Below are 18,176 nucleotides of genomic sequence, written 5' to 3'. Positions count from 1 at the left end.
GGAAACCCTTAAGTCAAACAATAAATATTTCGTATTTTTACAGCATTTTGAACCTGGACATCTGAAATGGCCCAGGCGGAATGGCCAGGCATTACCATCTCCTGTCTTGCAGCTGGAAAAAAGGAGGCAGACAGAATTTAAGTGACTTGCCCAAAGTCACACAGTGAGCCCACGGAAGCAACTCCTGGTCTCAACTCCCAGTCTAGTGCCCTATGCTTGGGCAATGCTGCCTCCTGAGGTCACAAATGCCGGCTCAAACACCGCACCTCCACCCACCCGCTGGACAGGCCACCGCATGATGTTCTCAAGTCAGGTTACACTGGCCACTTTGAAAAGCAAATTGAATTTTACAGCCACTTTGAAAGTCTCTGCCCCTCACCAATATGCCAGGGATCTTGGGTCTGTCTTGCACCTCAGCTGAGGGTCAGGAGTCATGGCAACAAAAGACAGTCGCGCAGTTATGGTGCTTTTGTTCAGGACAGGCAATGCACTGGGATACAGCAGACAGGTTGCAACTGCAGCTCTCTGGTGAGAAATCCTCGGCAGCTCTCGTAAGGGAAGTGCACGGCATGCTTGTCTGTGGCTAGCCCTCCGCTTTACACGAGGGCCCAAACAAACCTTCTGCAAGGAACCCAATGCACCCGTCATCTCATTAGCCTCCACAGGCCCACAGCGTAAAATAGGGCCCCTGAAGCCGTCAGCAGCAGAGTGAGAGGTGAGCATAAAAGGATGGAAACTGAGCGCGGTAGGAGGGGAGGAGGGAAAATCCCTAGCAGCCTGCGTGGCGATGGAACCAAGAGACTGCAGAGGTGCCCACGCAAAGCCCACTCGCCCGCAAGGACAGCTACCAAGGGAAGGATATCTGTGTTGTCGTGTCCAAGCAGCCCGAGGAGAGACTGCACAGCGTTCAGCTCCACCAGCAGGTGGTAAAGATCCGGCATGGTCGCAATCACATGCATCTCCTGAATGATGTCATTTAAATCCAGCTCAGACTCCATGAACCTGTGGACAGAGGCAGGGCAAAATATGACAGTGGGAACACAAGTGCACCGGCTAGCCTGGCAGAGGAACAAAGCAGCAACACAATCCTCCAACCAACGTCCCGCTGTGGTCTGCCCCCGTCGGGGACAGCCAGGCCTGGGATTCAGAACCCAGTGCCCGGTCTGTCCCCGTGGTCACAGCGGGGTACGAGCCCCCCAAAGCACTTCACGACAGAGCAGCCCAGCCCGTCACATCTTTCACTTACCAGAGCACGGGTGCCAGCTGGTGTATTCAAATGGAAAGCCATGGAACGGTAGGAAAGACTGATGGGTGGAGTCAGGGTGATTGGTGAAGGAGGGCAGAGGGGCCACCAGCCAAGAGATCCCCCCGCCCCCAGCCCAGGAAACCCCTCTCTGCCCCAGACCCCGCCTCTCCCCACCATGTCCCACCTCTCCCGTCCCCGAGCAACGGGGCCCGGAGGAGCACAGTGACTGGGGTCGTTGCTCCCCTGGCCCCGCCGCAGCTGCCAGTGAGTGCGGGGGGAAGGGAGGGGGAGCGCCAGACCACCTCCCTCACTAGTCCCCTGCTGGCTGCCGGCCAGCCCTTCTGGGCCTATCCCCCTCATTCCCTCCGCCCACCGGGGCTAGGGGTGCAATAGTTATCCCGTTACACGAGCATGCCCAGAGAATGCTTCTGCTCACGCGTCTTGGTGCTGGCGCAGGTGGGTTACGCTCGCTCTAGCAAGGGTATGAGGGGGCTTGGGTGTCCCTCTGGGGCAGAGAGCCAGGGACAGGAACAGAGACCTAGCTCCAGCTGAAGGTTTACTTGACTTTAAATGAAATGAAGGCAACCCCCAGCAAAGTGAGTGCGCCAGACACAGCTAGGGATGTGAAAGGCTTACCGGTAAGCATCACGAGCGGTGGGGGGGGGGGGGGGGGGGGGCACAGGGGCTCCCCCCGCTTCCCCCCGCACTCACTGGCGGGTGGGTGCGCTCTAGCCCAGCTGAGACCTTAACTGATTAAACCCTCCCCCTTAATTGGTTAACTGGTTAAACGCCAGGTTTAACTGAGTAACCGTTTAAGTGGGATTTGACGCCCCTAGACCCAGCGTCCCTGCATGGGTGTGAGTGAAGGGCCACTCCGAACCTTCCACTCCTGAACCTGGGCTCCAGAGGGGATTGTCTTGGGGCGTCGGAGGCTCCAAGCCGTGGCCCTCACCAGAGGGGAGAAAGGATCAAGCTAGAGGGCAACAACCTGGCGCCAGCGCTGCCGCTTAATGCTAACTCGGACTTGCAAAAAGGACGCGGATTCGGTCTGGCTCGTCACAGAATAGTGCACTGGTGTCGCACGGTCACAATTCCCCTCCCTCGCCACTGAGGACGAGGACAAAGCTCAGGACTGCTGGACAAACAGCAAAGCCTGAGCCTCACGCAGACTCCAACGCAAGAGCTTCGGACTAACTGGGGAAGGGAGCTCCCAGTGCTCAAACAAATACTTCCTAGGGAGAGCCAGGCTGACTACGGACTGGAAACACCCAGCTTGCTTAGTCTGAAGCATTCGCCAAGCTTCCATGGCGTGGGGCAGGCAGGGGCGGATATAGGGCAGGGCAAACGGGGCGGCCGCCCCGGGCCCTGCGCTTCAGAAAGCCCCGCGCATGCGCCGTGGCAAAGGGCGGGCCCCGCAAAACGGTCATCTGCCCCTGGGGGCAGGAGTCCCCTCACATGTGCACAGCACCTATGTCCACAGTGGAGCTGGAAAGGGGTCAGGTTAGAAGCCAGGAAAGGAAAGAGCATCGAAGCGTGGAGACACAGAGGGGAAAGCAGTAACGATGAGGAGAGATGGGCGGGGGGGAGGGGAAGGACAGGACAACAACAAAAGGCCAAATCCAACACGGGGGGAATGTTTTGCTGAGAACGTTTTAGAGGGAATGCAAAAATGGGTGAAGAATTCTAGGGTGGGAGCCTGAAGAGACAGCCACACAGGACATCAGCATGGAGAGGAGAGTACAGAACAGGGAGTGAAGAGGGAAACAAAGGAAAAGCAAAAGACTTTACAGAAAGTCTGCTTGATGCGAGACTACTAGCAAACGAGAAGGAGGGGCTGGATGTTCTAGCCAACGCCCCTCCAGTCTTCCAGGCATGAGACAACAAGACCGTCTATTCCTAGGGTGCAGTGGGGCGCTCATGCGTTTGAAACCTAGGTCATTTCTTTAGGTGCCTAAAAGAGACCTCGCAAACCTAACTTTAAGCCCCATTTCTAAATCTCTGCCCAAAACCAGACTAAAACAAAAGTTTTAAAATTGCAGGCTCTACTAATCGAAGCTATTAGTAACACAGCAAGAAATTGAATATATTTTGTGACGTAGTGGGGGTACCTGCTGGTTGCTATGCTGGGCAGTGGGTTGTGGGTGACCTCCACTGGCTGCTGGCTGTAGCACGGCCCAGCAGGGCAGGGGGTGAGTCATTACGCAAAAAGAATCTCTCAACCTGTCCGACTAGCTACCCCCCAGGGAGAGAAACAAAGGAAGGGGGAATGCTGCCCGTGGCTGGGGGGCAGGGCTGGAAGAGAGTTAGTTTCGGTCTGGGAAGCAGGGGAGAAGGAGCTAGGGAGGGGGGCTGGGATTGTAGGGCCCAGCCACCCCCCATCTCAAGGGGGGCACTGAGGCCTCCTAGCCCCAGTTCCTGTGACCAGATTCCATCTGTGCTGTGCTGTATCGTGGAGAAGCAATAAACTCCCTCTATTCTACTGACTGGTGCAGTCTGTTTGTGCCACTACGGGGGTGCAGGAGACGGGAAAACCCGACGCGTCGTCACAGCATCCTAGCCCCAGTTCCTGTAACCAGATTCCATCTGTGCTGGGCTGTATCCTGGAGGAGCAATAAACTCCCTCTACTCCACTGGCCGGTGGAGTCTGTTTGTGCCACTACAGGGGTGCAGGAGACGGGAAAACCCGACGCGTCATCACAATAACATTCAACTTTTTCTCTCTCACAACACAGCCACTACCAGCATGAGTCCCAGCAATGCCAATTTTTAAATTAAAAACACTAATTTCAAAGCCAGTTGACAGGTCAGACCTTTAACTGAGTGTGAAACTGCCTCTGGCAATTGGGAGATTAACTTCAGGCTCAAGCGTAGGCGGGGAGGCTCTTGGAGGGAGGACACAAGGACTGCTCACGAGCTTACTTTTCTGGATTGTCTGGGAACTTGATCCGCAGCTCTTGGTTTTTGTAAGACCTCTTCTCGAAGGTGAGAATCATCTTCTTCACCGAACTTTCATCCAGAGGTTCATCCTGGACCAGCAAAACAAATATTGTTTAGCCCTGAGCGATGGCTGCAACAGCAGCTTGGCAAAAAGTAAGCGTGGCCACCAGGCTGAGCCAATTCTGGATAAACCTGTGATGTAACAACCAGGAGCCAACGGCAATCAGAAGGAAGCTCAGCCGAAGTCTCTCTGCGGAAGGCTGACACAGCTCAAGGAGCCGCCACGTTTTCCGACTAAGCAAGTCCAGTTAGCAAAATGTTTCCATGAGACCCGTACAGATTATCTGCATCAACGAGCGCCCCGACTCAGTAAATAACAAAGCTATTGAAGAGCCGGCTCTGAACCAAGCGACCCAGCAGGGGACTTGGATTCTAAAGGGATTTGGAGTTTCAAGGGAGATGACTATCAGAAATGCTGCACACAAAGGACAAGGATATTTTACAAGCCCACATGGTTCCACGGTGGCAAATGTCCCTTGTTTTTCATCACACACAACACAGACCGCCGGAAGCAACTCTCTTCTGGATTTAGAGCAATCCTTGGGTTACATTTATACAAGGATCTTTTCTCAGCCCTTAACAGACGGGCCATCCCGGCGCTGGGTTTCTAGCTGACACACAGATATGGCAATTTCCTGCAAGATCCTTGAAAGACTTTACTGTAGAAGTTAGGTATTACTGTGGGCTGAGCCCTCGTAACCCGGCCGGTGGGGGAGAGACAAGAACTGGGAATGTGGACTCTTGGGACAATAAGGGGGTAGGTGGATGTCTGGGGAAATCCCTAGGGAGAGGCTAATGCAAATCCCCCCTCTTTCAGTTATGCAAACCCGCAGCCTTTTGAAGCCAAGACTTGGAGGGCTAGTGTCTGCGCGGTGGCTGTAACAAAAGGCTGTAGGAAGAAAGAACTGAACTGCCTAGGAACCGGGGGAACCCAGCTGTTCCCAGAGCAGTCTCTGGGAGACTGTTCACAGGTCTGGAAGCGCTGACATTGGTCCTACCTGCCTTACGGGACATACAGATGCGCAGTGTGACTCGCCCGCAGGGGCAGTCCCCTGGTCTCGGAGAGAGGGCGCACACAGTGCCAGGCCCCAGCCATCAGGCAGACCGGCTCGCCAGGGCTATCAGAGCAGAACACCGAGAACGACGCTGCATTTAACCCCCCACCAAAAGAGAACGATCCACGTCCAGGAGAAGTGGCAGCGGGGAGCAGAAACCTTTAAGTGATCTCAATGGCACTGCTTGGTGCCCATGAGGGGGAAACAGGCCCTACCCTAAACCTGGGGCCGGTGTGTAAGCTGGGCACTAGTGCAGCTGCTCAGGAGACATTCAAACGCCGCCCAGCTGGTTAGCAGAGCGCCCACAGCTAAACTGTTTTTGATGGTGCACAGACGCACATGCCTTAGTGCACATAATGTATTCCGCACATGGATGGAAAACGTTAGAGCAGGAGGGGGCAAAGGGGCCTCCGTGGGCTGGATCCGGCCCATGGCCGCCCTGCCACTCACCTGCTCACAGGCCAATCGAGACCTGGGGACAGGGGCGGGCACCATCAGAGGGAACTGCTGGCTGTTTAAAAACAGACAGCAGTTCTCTCTAGCTGCCATGCACCCCTGGCAAGAGACTTCACCCACTCCCCTGCCCCCACACTCTCATTGGCTCAGGGGCGGGGAAGCATGTGAGGTCTCCTGCTGCTGTGAGAACTGCCAGCTGTTTTAAAACATCTGGCGATGCTCTCTAGGCCCCGGAGAGGAAGAGGGGGAGGGGAGAGAGGAAGACTTCAAGCGCTTCCCCACCCCCCACACCAAGCCAATTAGGTCTGTGAGTGGGGGAACATAGACATCTCCTGGCTCCGCCCCTTCCGCCCCAGACCCCACCCCTTCTGGGGCAGCCTAGGGTCACTTCAGAAATTTGTAAAGTGCCCCCCCCCCCTTTTAAAAATGATTGCCTACCCCGGACTAGAGGGAACATTGTCTGTGGCCCAAGTCTTTCCCCCTGCAGAAGATTTGCTTCTTTGCTGCTGCTGCAGAGCTAGCAAGAGAGGGAGGGTGGGTGAGTGAAGCTGAGAGTGTCTATGACATTAATGGATTTAGAAAATTAATAAGAATCCAGAAGCTATTCCCTGTCACAAATTTGAGAAAAGTAGTTTATGCCTAAAACAGATTTTTTATTTTGAAAGTTTTTTTTCAAGCCTTAAGATCTTTTGTTCATTATTTCAGAAGCCCCTTTTTAAAGTTCCTGTATTCCTGAAGGGTTGGAAATTGAAACAACAGCCCCGGAAACGGAAAATCAGTTAGTTTCATCATCCAAGCAAGTGAAACGTCAATCGTCGCCAAAGGACTTAAGTCCTTCATTTCCCAATTTGCTATTGTTAAAACAGATAAGCAACCATTCTCCCTTTCCTCCACATGCCATCGCTCCCCGGGCAGTACACAAGTACCATTAGAACTAGCCATAGGATGGATGTATTGAGTGTCTCTTAAAAGAGGGGAGAGTTTGGGGCCCAGACAACCTTAAACCCCCCTTATTTTTCTTATTAGGCTTGTGGTGGAAAAGGCTGATTGGAACAACAAGTGACCATCTCAGGCAGCTCATCCGCGCAGAACACTGGAGATTTACCTCCTCTTCTTCCTCCTCCCCCTCCTTGTCAACTATCTGTAGAAGTTTCTTTTTCTCATCATCAGTTTCTTCCAGCGCAGCAGCTTCCTCCTCCCGGTGGCGACTGCGCTCCCGTGCGCTGGCTTGTTTCCGCCGTGCTTTGAGATCCTCATCTTCATCATCACGGGGCCTTTTAGTCCCTCTGTTGGGCTGAGGAAAGAGAAAGGAAATAAAGTGAGTGAATCAAGAACTTGTGTCTCCCTTTTATCACAGAACCCCAGTGAAAATGTGTGTGTTAAGCTCAGCTAATCAGATTTCTGTGGAAGCTTCCGTGCCAAGTTAGTCTGTACAGGATAAACTTAAAGAACAAACAACGGTCTGGTAGCACTTTATAGACTACCAAAACATGTAGAAGGGATCATGAGCTTTCGTGGGCACAGCCCCCTTCTTCAGATGACGGTAGTTTTGAGTTTAGGATGTGCAGACCCAAAATAAATAGGAGAGAAGGGGAGGGAGGAAAAGAAGGAGTGGGGGTTACTGTGGAAACTTACAATATTTTTACCAACTTTGAACATTGAAAGGGGGATTAATTTAGGGATGCAGAAAGCCACATACACAGGTGAACAGTACCAGCAAGAGTTGTGCCAACCTTCCTCCCTGTGTTGGCGCATGAACATCCATCAGGACATCACATATTTATCTTGCAAAGCTCCTTGAATATCAAATCTCAGTAGTGTTTATGGCCAAGCTGACTAGGCAAGTTCTGTCAAGTGGACAAATTTTCACTGAGGAATCAAGGACATGTATCACTTGTGAGCCACTTCTCAGATGACTCCAGGGTCTAGTGGTGAATTTATTGCACCCTCATCCTCTGACTCACCTTGGTGAAAACCCAATTCTAAATTGTTTTATGCACCAAAATCCCCCTTGTGTTTGATGCCCAATTTATGCAGAATCAGGCTCGTCATTCGCATAGGCAAAGCAGCGTGCGGCCTGCGGACTATGGTGCAGGAAAGGCAGGACGTGAAAGTGCAGCGACTACATGTGCATTGGACGTTTGCTTGCAACTGCCTGTTATTTTCAGCCAGTTACCATTCACTAGGCAAAACTAAAGGGAACCCACAGAGAAGGGGGGGCAGTGCTTTTTCTTCTCTCAGGTGGCCCAAAAGAGCTTAGGTTTGGAATTTTAAGAAACAATCGACTCCCCCCTCCCCGTGAGAGATAGGGATGGTACGTTTTGCTGGAGGACACAGAAGGTGGAATGGGAGCGCTTTCAGCCCTAGATTGAAGAGAGAGCAGCTGATTCTTTCACAAAAATCTTTTCTGCCAACTGTTTAACAGGTGTCTGCATAAACTAGGTATTAATTTAAAAAAATTAACCAGCATTTCCTCCCCTCTGCCAGCTGCTCAGGTTTTAGTTCCATGATATTTGTTGTGTAAAATCCCTCTTAGTCTCTCTTTCCGCCATAGCTCTCCATCTAACTTCCTACGGCACAAAGCAGATCTCTCTTCTGAAAAGCCTGCTTTGGTCTTCTTAAGACATCAAAACACACAACTCTCTCCTTTGCTGGGCCTTTATCTACAATCTCTCACTCACAGCCCACCTCCACAAAGGTACCAGCTACCAGCTCACTGCCATCAGGACTCTGAAGACAGAGAATTTGGAGCAGAAAAGTGGGAGTGTTACTCTCTTGCCAGGTCCCACAAGAGCACAGACTTCCAAGAGGGGGAGCGCGGCTCCGCAGCAATACTGGAAACCCAGGAGGCACCAATTCTTTCAGGCTCATAAGGCAAGGCCTGCTGCGATTTTGATTAAAATGAGGATCCTGCTGCAGACCAGCTACAACATCAGCTCAGTGCCAAATCTGAGCATTTCATTTATTTTCAGGGATGCAACAGAATTTAAAGAACCATCACAGCATCTAGTCTGACCTCGTCTATCACAGGCTGTTCCATTTCACCAGCCTCCCTCACTTGACCCCAGTGACTTTAGTTAGCCTAAATATTCCTGCCCTCAGGAGACCACTGTGTCCATAGGCAGAGAACATCAGAGACCAAGGCTGGTGTGGCCTCCCCCTGGCAGGGAATTGGTTAGCTGCGATGCCCACAGGCCCACGGCGGCAGAGGAAGGCAAAAATATAAAAATAAACCCTAAACTAAAGCAACATCCTCGCCAATGTGACCCTGCTGGAAGGCAGGGGACGTCCCCCATCCCAAATCTGGTAACCACTTTGGCTCTGGACACGTAAACAAGATGCACCAGCCAGGAATCAAGGAGGATTCTCTGGACCATCTCAGAGCACGGGCCACCCCATCCAGTTTCCCATTGCCAACGGTTACTAGTCTTGGATGCCCCAGAGGAAGGAAAAAAACCCAGAATGCATCTGGCCAATTGTGCATGGGGCGGGGGCGGAGATCTTTCCTGACCCCTGCAGTCAAGTGGGAGGAGATGAAACACGAGATCTGAGTATAGTCACTGTCTTAAAATAGAGCTGCAAATGTTCCAGGCATATTAAGAGGCCGTAACAAATTCAGTTCTGGCAGGGAGCGCCCCATGGCGGCTGAAGGGGGTCTCGTAATATTTAACCTGCCTGTCTGCAGGTGAGTCAAAGTCCAGCCCGTGGCCGAGGTTCAGGCCTCCCCGTTTACTCGCTCACTCCGGTGTGGTTTGCAGGGGACTGGGGGGGACCCAGGCCTGTCCACTCCTCTGGGTCCTGGCCCAGGGACTCTATATGTAGCAGATATCTGCGAGTTTCAAAGTCCGTAGGTATCCCACTTCCTCGGGATGCTGCTTCATTCAGCCCTTCTCTAGGGCCTTGCTGCAGAGTTCCCCTTTTCCAGGTTCCATAGAGTTGTCCCTGGCTAGCCTTTGGCCGCAGGATCTAGATCCGCTTAGCTACGAAAGCCCAGCTCCCACTCGGAGCTGTCCAAGGCTCTGGTTGTCCCAGTTAGCCAAGAGGTCCACCTGGGTTGAGCTCCAGGAAGGAACTGATGGGCCTTAGCTAGTAGCTCCTTATATAGCAGCCTGCCGCGTTCTGATAGGCTGCAGTGCATGCTGCCCCTCTATGCTGCTTTCCACTGCTCCTGGCCAGGGTGCTGAAAGGCCTCCAGTGGGGAGGTCAGCTTTGCCCACCCCATCACAAGGCAACGCAAGCAATTCTGTTCTCCCCAAGGCAGACCGAAAAACAGGGGGATTCGTAGGATCCAAGGCCAGAAGGGAATTCCATGACCATGGAGCACGAGCATAACCTTCCCCCCCCTCCTCGCCCCACACACAAGCCGTAGAATTTCTCCCTGGAGCGGGATGAAAGCATGCCTTTTAGAAAGAGAACTAATTTCACCCTAGAGACGCCAAGCAATGGCAAGTGCCCGCACCTCCCTGAGAAGCGTCTCCAGGATTCTGTTTCCCTCATAACTATTTTTTAGTCAACCGAAAGACCACAAACGGTGGCTGCCCACACCAAAGCCTGGACGCGGTGACTGTGTGCAACACGCTAATGGAGCAGCCAGCTCAACGTATCAGCTTAATGCACATAAAAGCAGCATAGTTAGAGGCACTGCGCTGGCAGGTGCAGACGGCACCTCTGGGAGAAGACGCACAGTTAAGGTCCTGTGCACATCTCATTCTGAGAAATGGCTTGGCACTGCTGTAAGAGTGAGTGCTGAGTCCTGGCCGCCTGCTAGACTCATTCAAACTCGGTGAGCTACATTCTGTCTGCCTGCATTGCCCCTGTGGTTTCCACCGGCGAGGGTATGCTGCTTCACTTCCTGTCCCAAGGCAGTCACTCTGCGCACTCTCAGATAGCGGGGCTCGGCCCCAGAATGGCTTATGTCCGTGCCTGGCGCAGAACCGTGTGTACACTGTTTGGAAAACACTTCAGGACCCTTGGATTGAAAAATGCTCTTTGTTTCTAACAAGCGTGCTCCTTACAGGCCTGTTGGGCATATTAACAACTCAGAAGGCCTCAGAGATCCGCTCTGAAAGCAGGTACTGTCTGCAGCAGCCAGTCATTCAAACCCCCGCTACCCATTAGCCACACTTTGGATACAAACAATAAAAGCACTCTTCCAGCTAATGCCACTTCAGGGGAAAGTGCTGGCAAACACACACGCCTTCCATGCTGCCCTGAAGGGCAAACCATGCTCCTGTCCCACAAACAACCATTTCCACAGACAAGGGCGTTAGGTGTGGGTTGAACGTGGGATGGAAGGAAGCTGGGGACACCGAACAGGAGAAAAATCTGGGGTCACCCCAAGCACCTGCTAAAAACTCCCGCTGAAAACATGGAACTGAGTTCAGGCTACAAAAGTAATGAAAGAGTTAAAGAAAAACCAAGCATTTTCCTTGGATGTTCCCTGTGTACCCAGACTCTTTGTAACCTCGACTCCAGCTTCTCAGTTCTCTCTCCCTCTTATTTTTTAAATTAAAAAGCAATGAGACCATAGCTGTAATGAAGGGCAAATGGTCTGTCGGATGCAAACTAATGTACCATAGAAAGAGGCTACATCACCAGAACGAATTCTAAATTAAAACCGCACCATGAAACCAACTCCATTTCCTCTGAGCATGCAATCTATATTATCAGCATTTACAATCTGTTTCGACCTCAATTATACTATCTTTTTGGGGAGGAGGGGGGTCTTCTCTAATACGTAGTAATAAAGTCATTATGACAAATTATGAAAATGCCTGGAGTGTAATTATTAATGCCATCAATACATTTGCAACAGAATGTAATTGAATTCTCAGACAAACTTTGTTAAGCGGGAGTTAAGGTTTAGCAGAACATAAAACATAAAGGAAAGAAAACCCTACAAAAACACTGCATGTATCAAGCCTAATGAATAACCCAGTAAATTGGGGTTAGTGTAAAATGTCTGGATTTCTGATTATTTAAAAGTATAAAGACAGAGCAAAGGTACACAACCTTAACTCTGCCCCCGCAGCATAAACTTACCATCATCTTAAAAGTTTCTCAAAACCATGTGGCTTTAAAAAAACATTTTAAAAAATGTGTAGGTGGCAGCAGAAGGCTTCACCAGTCTCATACAATGCAGAATAGTGAGTCTGCGGGTGCCCACAAGCCTGTAAGAAACATATACTTTTAAGAGCCTACATGATTTCCATATGCCCAGTTCTAGCTGCACGCAATTTCACAGAACTAACCTCTGATGTCAACTACTCAAGAGACACCTTCTAATCTTAACCCAAGGAAAACGTAAATATGCAACAACATGGAAATGATTCAATATTTATACTGCTGTAGTGTAGTGCCTTGAGGCCTCAATCAAATCAATCCCCTTTGTGCTAGGCGCTGTGCAAACATGCAGTAAGTGACATTTCCTGACCCAGACAGCAAGCAATCTAAAACTAAGTTTACAAGGTGGGTGATGTAATTTCTTAATTTGGACTGACTTCTGCTGGTGAGACACACAAGCTTTCAAGCTTACACAGAGCTCCAATTCAGGTCTGGGAAATGTTCTCAGAGTCACAGCTAAATACGAGGTGGAAGCAACTGTTTAGTGTAAGAGATTAATACATGTGTCAAGAGGCACTTTGAGTGTTTCCCAGACCAAAGAAGAGCTCTGTTTTAAACTCACAAGTTTGTCTCTCTCACCAACAAAACAAACAAACAAACAAAAGATTCTCTCACCCACCTTGTCTCTCTACTATCCTGGGACAGACAGGGTTACAACAACTTTTCATAAAATTAAATTGTCCTTTACACTTACAGATACCTTGGTGTAACAAATGTATGATTTTTAAACTTTTTTTAAAATCAGATTTGCATTGTAAGCACATTTTTGTCTTTTTAAAATAAACTGATTTTGAGCTAGGTTTCACATTATGACTAGGGCTGTCAATTGACCTGCATTAACACCTGTGATTAACACAGGGCAGGATTAACATTTTAACCCTTTTAACACGTTAATGCTGCGCTGTCCCTTTCAAATGCCACTCCCACACTTCAAAGGGGCAGTACAAGTGGAACAAGGGATCAGCTGGAGTCTCCAGCTGACCCCAAGCTCCTAATGCGCTGCCCCTTTAAAGTGCCAAAATGGCCGGAGCAGCACTGTACAGAGACGGGGTCAGCTGAGGACTCCAGCAAGCAACAGTCTCTTCTGTAGGTGCAGAGAAGATATTCTTCATTTCAGTTCATTCAACTTGCTCAGATCAATGACTTGTTCATTTAAGTTGAGGCACCAAGCAGGAGCTGAAAACCCCAGATGCTTGTTTTCTCTTCCAATGGATGGATAAAACCGAGGTATGAGAGGGTGAGCTCTCTTAGGTCTGCCATCTTGAAGGACATGCTGATGAAAAGCCATCCGTTCGGGGCGGAGGGGGCTGGCAGCCACACGCTTAGGCGGGCCAACTTCTGCTCCCCGCCCCATTGTGCAGGGTTGCTAGTTCCCAACCCCTACGGTGCTGGAGCAGCCCTCCACCTGCAGTGGACCAAGGGCTGTTTCCAGGTACTGGTTAACCCAGGGGTTTTTACCAGGAGCCACTTCAGGAATTTTTAAAGTGGCCCTGGCCCACACCAGAAGGGGCGGGGCCTCAAGTGGAAGAGGCGGGGCCAAGATACTTCCTTGCTTCCCCACCCACAGACCATGATTGGTCTGGGTTTGGGAGAGCAGGTGAAGTCTTTGCTTCCCTCCAGGCAACTTCACTTGCCCCCTCCTTCTGCTCCAGGCCAATCAGAGCTTGGGGGTGAGGGAGCACATGAAGTCTCCTCCCACCCTGCCAGGAGTGCGAGGCACTTCTAAGCACCGCATGCTCCTGGCATGGAGGAGGAAACTTCGCATGCTCCCCCCACCCACAGGCCCTGATTCATCTGGGGCAGGGAAGTGGCAGTGCCCACTGCTGGGTTAACCGGTACCTGATAAGCATTACGCATTCACATCCCTAGATACATGTTTTCTATGTAAAACTATCTGATTGATTAAATAGTTTCAATCAATCTTTTTCTTGTATATACAAAGCACATTTAAGGAAATTCTTGACTAATGAAAATATTTTTCAAGCGCTTTTTGTGCACTTAAATGTGTCATTTCACTATTATCTAATATAATAAAAGAGGAAAAATTAAGAAACTGAATAAATAGCTATATACATGTATGTAGCTACAGCATATCCCGCTGGTTACCCAAAAGAATTACCAAAGTTAGCATACAGGCTATATTTAGTTACAAATCAATATGGTGTAATGGTTACCAATCAATAAGATTCAACCTTTCTTTAGGAAAATAACTAAAAAATATCCACACAAAACAAGATTAAAATCAATTTTTAAAATTAAGGTTTCCTGCTTTCTAATTGAAATCATGATTGAACTGCAGTGAGATAAAATAACTTATTTAAATCATCTGGATTTATATCAAGCCACACAAGTATTCATTCGGGATGATAACCAGTCTCCTACCCTGCTGTAAATAAAACCTAAACAGTCAACATTTTCCCATCATCTTTTTAAAAACTCCTGTAGAAAGCATGCCCTTGCAGCCAAAGAACAGCATGCTGGTATTTAAAAGAAACCATAATCTTGAAGTCTACTTTTAAAAAAAACTGAAGTAATTTTAGGTTCAACTGCTTGAGTCGCCTTGCAAATGTTTGTGGTTTCAACATCACACTTTCTTGTTTTTAACACGTTTGTCTCTTCTGTTTCTGTATGACAGACCCAGGCAGACATATGAAAAGCAAGGACCACCTGACTCTACTGGAGGAATGGTATGTGTGTAATTTATATTCATAAAATAGCTGTCAAATGCAAAAAGTAAACTGATGGGAAACCAAAGACTTTTCACTCTACTCTCATTGAGTTAATTATCTTAGGTGTAATGTATTACACTAGAATGTTAAAAATCATTAAATGTAAAGTTTTAAGAGGGCACATCCTGGAACAGATTTTTTGTTTGTGTCACATGTATACTTAAGGGTTTGTCTACCTGAGGCTTTATTCCCGATCAGCCTTGTGTGTGGGTGCTCTTATTGCAGAGTCAGTCTACCAATGGACCATCTACAAAATCTACCATCACAGGACCTAACCATATAAGCCAAAACATCAGGGGCTCATACATCCTCTAATGCAGGGGTGGGGAACCCCAGGCATGGGGGCCAAATGCGGCCCCCAGCTAGCCTGGATCCGGCCCCCAAGGCACAGGGACCTCCCCAGCACCGGAGAGCTTGTGCTGGCACTCCAACTCTCTCACTGCCCAACAGCAGGGCTGGAGCACACAGAATCTACTAGCATGGGCCCCGCGAGGCTCTGGCACGGAAGGGGGATGTGGTGGGTCTCTTTCTCAGATGGGGCCACATCACTGAGGGGTCTGGTTCTGGTTTGGTTTTTTGTTTAATTTCTCACTTGTGTGTGGCCCCCAACTGATTTTTCTGTGGGTCAGTGGTCCCCAACCCAAAAACGGTTCCCCATCTCTGCCCTAATGTGCTCCATGCTATCCAGTGCCAGCAATACCGATCTGCCTCGTACTTTGGCCAAACGCAACAGTCTCTGTGACAAAGGACAAATGGACACGAACCAGACATCAGGAATGGGAACACACACAAACCTGCAGGGAAACATTTCAACCTGCCCGGGCACTTGATCATGGATCTAACAGTAGCCAGTCTTCTGCAACGGATTTTCACTAACCAGTTACAGAGAGAGAGTGTGGAACTGGTATCATCTACAAGTCTGACACTGGCACCCTGGGCTTGCATAAAAACATTCACTGGTTGGCGCATTACAAAGCCAATTTTCTCCTGCCTGTAACATCCACATTTTCATATCCAAAGCTATGAATGTGACAAATCCAGCCCACTTCACTGCCAAGTTAACACAGGTTCTGCAGCTGACAGGATTTTTTTCGCTGTTATTTATATCTATCTAGAGAGAGGTTGATTTGAGACGACAGGACAGGCAGCACTGGGCTCTGCCAGCAGGGCTGGGGCGGTGAGCAGCGCAGACAGGACAGGACAGGCCCCCCACACACACACACTGCTGCTTTCCCCACCTCAGCAAGGCTACAGTGCCCTGGCTACCCGTGCCTCACTGTCCTACGTGGGGCAGGCAGGCACCCATGTGCCTCCCTAGCCTCCAGGATTAGAGCCAGGCCAGGTGAGTGCCACAGTCGGGGGGGAGGGGGAAGGAGAGGGGGTAAGGGGCCCAGGTGACCAAGGGGGGAAGGGAGGCAGCGAGAGAGAAGCAGGACCTGGCTGAGTGGGGGGGAGGGAAGCTGGAGTTGCCTACCCCCTGCGAGGGGGGGGATGGGTGAACGCAGTGAACACAGACCCTTGTGTACAATAACACAGCCCCCTTGTGTGTTACCTCCACTCCAGCTCAGCTGATGAAGTGGGTTTTGCCCATGAAAGCTTAATGATTTTATATATTAGGGATGTTAAAATGCATTTTCGTAAACGAGTACCAACTGACATTTTCAGCGAGTACATGTTTGCGTGGGGGGAGGCGGGAGGCAGTTCCTCTTGTAGTAAGTTGAGGGTCGGTAACATGGAGTCAGCAGGCCTGTAATATGAAAGCAGCAATCTAGTGAGCAAGACTTTGGTTCAGGAACACAGGAGCCAAGAGAGAGGCCCTATTGGTAACTGTGTGATGGTGTAAGTTAGGTCGAGCATGGAAGGACACAGGGAGGCACTGGGTACAGACTGTGAGCCAAAGGGGAGTAACAGAACATCTTAATAAGAAATGTCTTAGTACAAAGACTCCCCAAAAACTAATGCACATACTGACCTAGGTTCAGGACCAGGTCAGAATTGACAGCATGAAGGATAGTAAGTGAGCCCCCCTTCCGTAAGGTGAGGAGTGGTAACTAAGCAACAGAGGGTGGCAACCTGGTACGTAAAGAAGTGATGTAAGTTGTTTGTACCTGTCTTTAAAAGGACACCGCGAAGGGTGCTCTCTGGCCGACCTGGGGGGGGGGACACTAGGCATCTGTCATTGCCTAGACTCACAGAATGCACAGTGCCTTAACTCCGACTAACCGCTGTTAATGTCTGTTCTATGGCAATAGGCCTGCCCGGTGTTGGTACCTTGTCACGTGGGCCATAACGCACACTGGTGTAACCTTGTAGGATCTCGGTTACCAACCGTTAGAGCTTCGCATTTGACAATAAACCTGCTCGACTGATTTCAAACCTGGCCCGCATCTGTCGTTTCTGCCGGCTTTCAGAGATCTCCTATGTTGACCCAAGTGCACGGGGACTGACACTTTAGATAAAGGGAGCACCAACAGTTACGCATGCAGCCGAAAGTTTATCACCACCGATGGAGCAGAGGTCCTTCAGGACAGCGCCAGGACAACCCGGCCAGACGATGCTGACACTGACAGTCTGAAGGTACTGAAGTTACCGAAGTACGACACCTCTGTATCAGCCAGCAGCATGCAGCTGGTGCTCGAGGGGAGCCTGCTTAAAAGCCAGCTCCCTGCACATACCAGCTCCTACTCCCCCGCCCCATGATGCCACCTCTGATACAGAAGCAGCAGCGCGGGGAAGGGGGTCTTGTGTGTAACCGTGAAGGTTAATCCATGAGCCCAGGCTAACTGGTTAACTGCTTACACTATTACACTCTCACACCCCCACTATATATTTTTCTTAGTCTCCAAGGGTTTGTCTAGACAGCTGAGACTGCCAGTATCTCGAAATAGCTATTCCGCGTCTTTTACACATGCCCGTTATTTCAAAACAGATTTCAAAATAACAGGCACGCTATTCCGGCATCCCCATAACCCCCGTTCCACGAGGGTTACAGGATGTCTCGAAATAGCATGTTCTTGAAATTAGCGCTATGTAGACGGCACCAAATTTCAACATACATTTGAAATAAGATCCGTAAATGGCATTGCTTATTCCAAGATCAGGGTGCTGTCTAGACCAGGGATGGGCAAAAAAAATGTTCTGGGGGCCACTTCAAAAATGTTTTGGACCGCACAAAAAGGGGCAGGGCCTCAAACAGAAGGGGCGTGGCCAGGATGCTTCAGGCTTCCCCACCCACAGACCATGACTGCTCTAGGAGTGGAGGGGCCCTTCCAACTAAGCACCCATGGCCTCCCACCCCCAGGCCAATCAGCTGAAGCCTCCTCCCACCCAAAGCATGAGGTATTTGGAAGTGCCGCGCGCTCCTAGCAGGGGTGGGGTAGAGGAGAGGAAACTTGCACGCTCCTCCCACCCCCAGGCCAATCAAGGCTTGGAGGCGGGGGACTGGCAGGGCCTCCACAGGCTGGAGCAACCTGCTTGGCAGGCCACGGAGGCGCTTCTGCCCACCCCTGGTCTCGATGAACCCCACGGTACCACAGTACTACTCACTGTTAAAGGTACAGACTAACACGG

General features: G+C 50.3%; 1 protein-coding gene across 2 annotated transcripts in view; it reads right to left on the bottom strand.

Moving 5' to 3' along the window:
* Positions 1–18,176, bottom strand: part of CTNNBL1 (catenin beta like 1) — a 90,081-nt gene that overhangs the window by 55,794 nt on the left and 16,111 nt on the right. For both annotated transcript variants that reach the window (XM_075900794.1, XM_075900793.1), the window contains exons 2-4: positions 6,860–7,048; positions 4,166–4,272; positions 863–1,002 (exon numbers count right to left, since the gene is read on the bottom strand). In XM_075900794.1, the coding sequence (XP_075756909.1) occupies positions 863–1,002; positions 4,166–4,272; positions 6,860–7,048 (436 nt within the window). The remainder of the gene's footprint in view (positions 1–862; positions 1,003–4,165; positions 4,273–6,859; positions 7,049–18,176) is intronic.

Source organism: Pelodiscus sinensis, chromosome 18, assembly GCF_049634645.1.
Source record: "Pelodiscus sinensis isolate JC-2024 chromosome 18, ASM4963464v1, whole genome shotgun sequence".
Classification (NCBI taxonomy): Eukaryota; Metazoa; Chordata; order Testudines; family Trionychidae; genus Pelodiscus; species Pelodiscus sinensis.
Note: the sequence above shows the minus strand (reverse complement) of the source record. Positions and strands in the feature narration are given on the sequence as shown.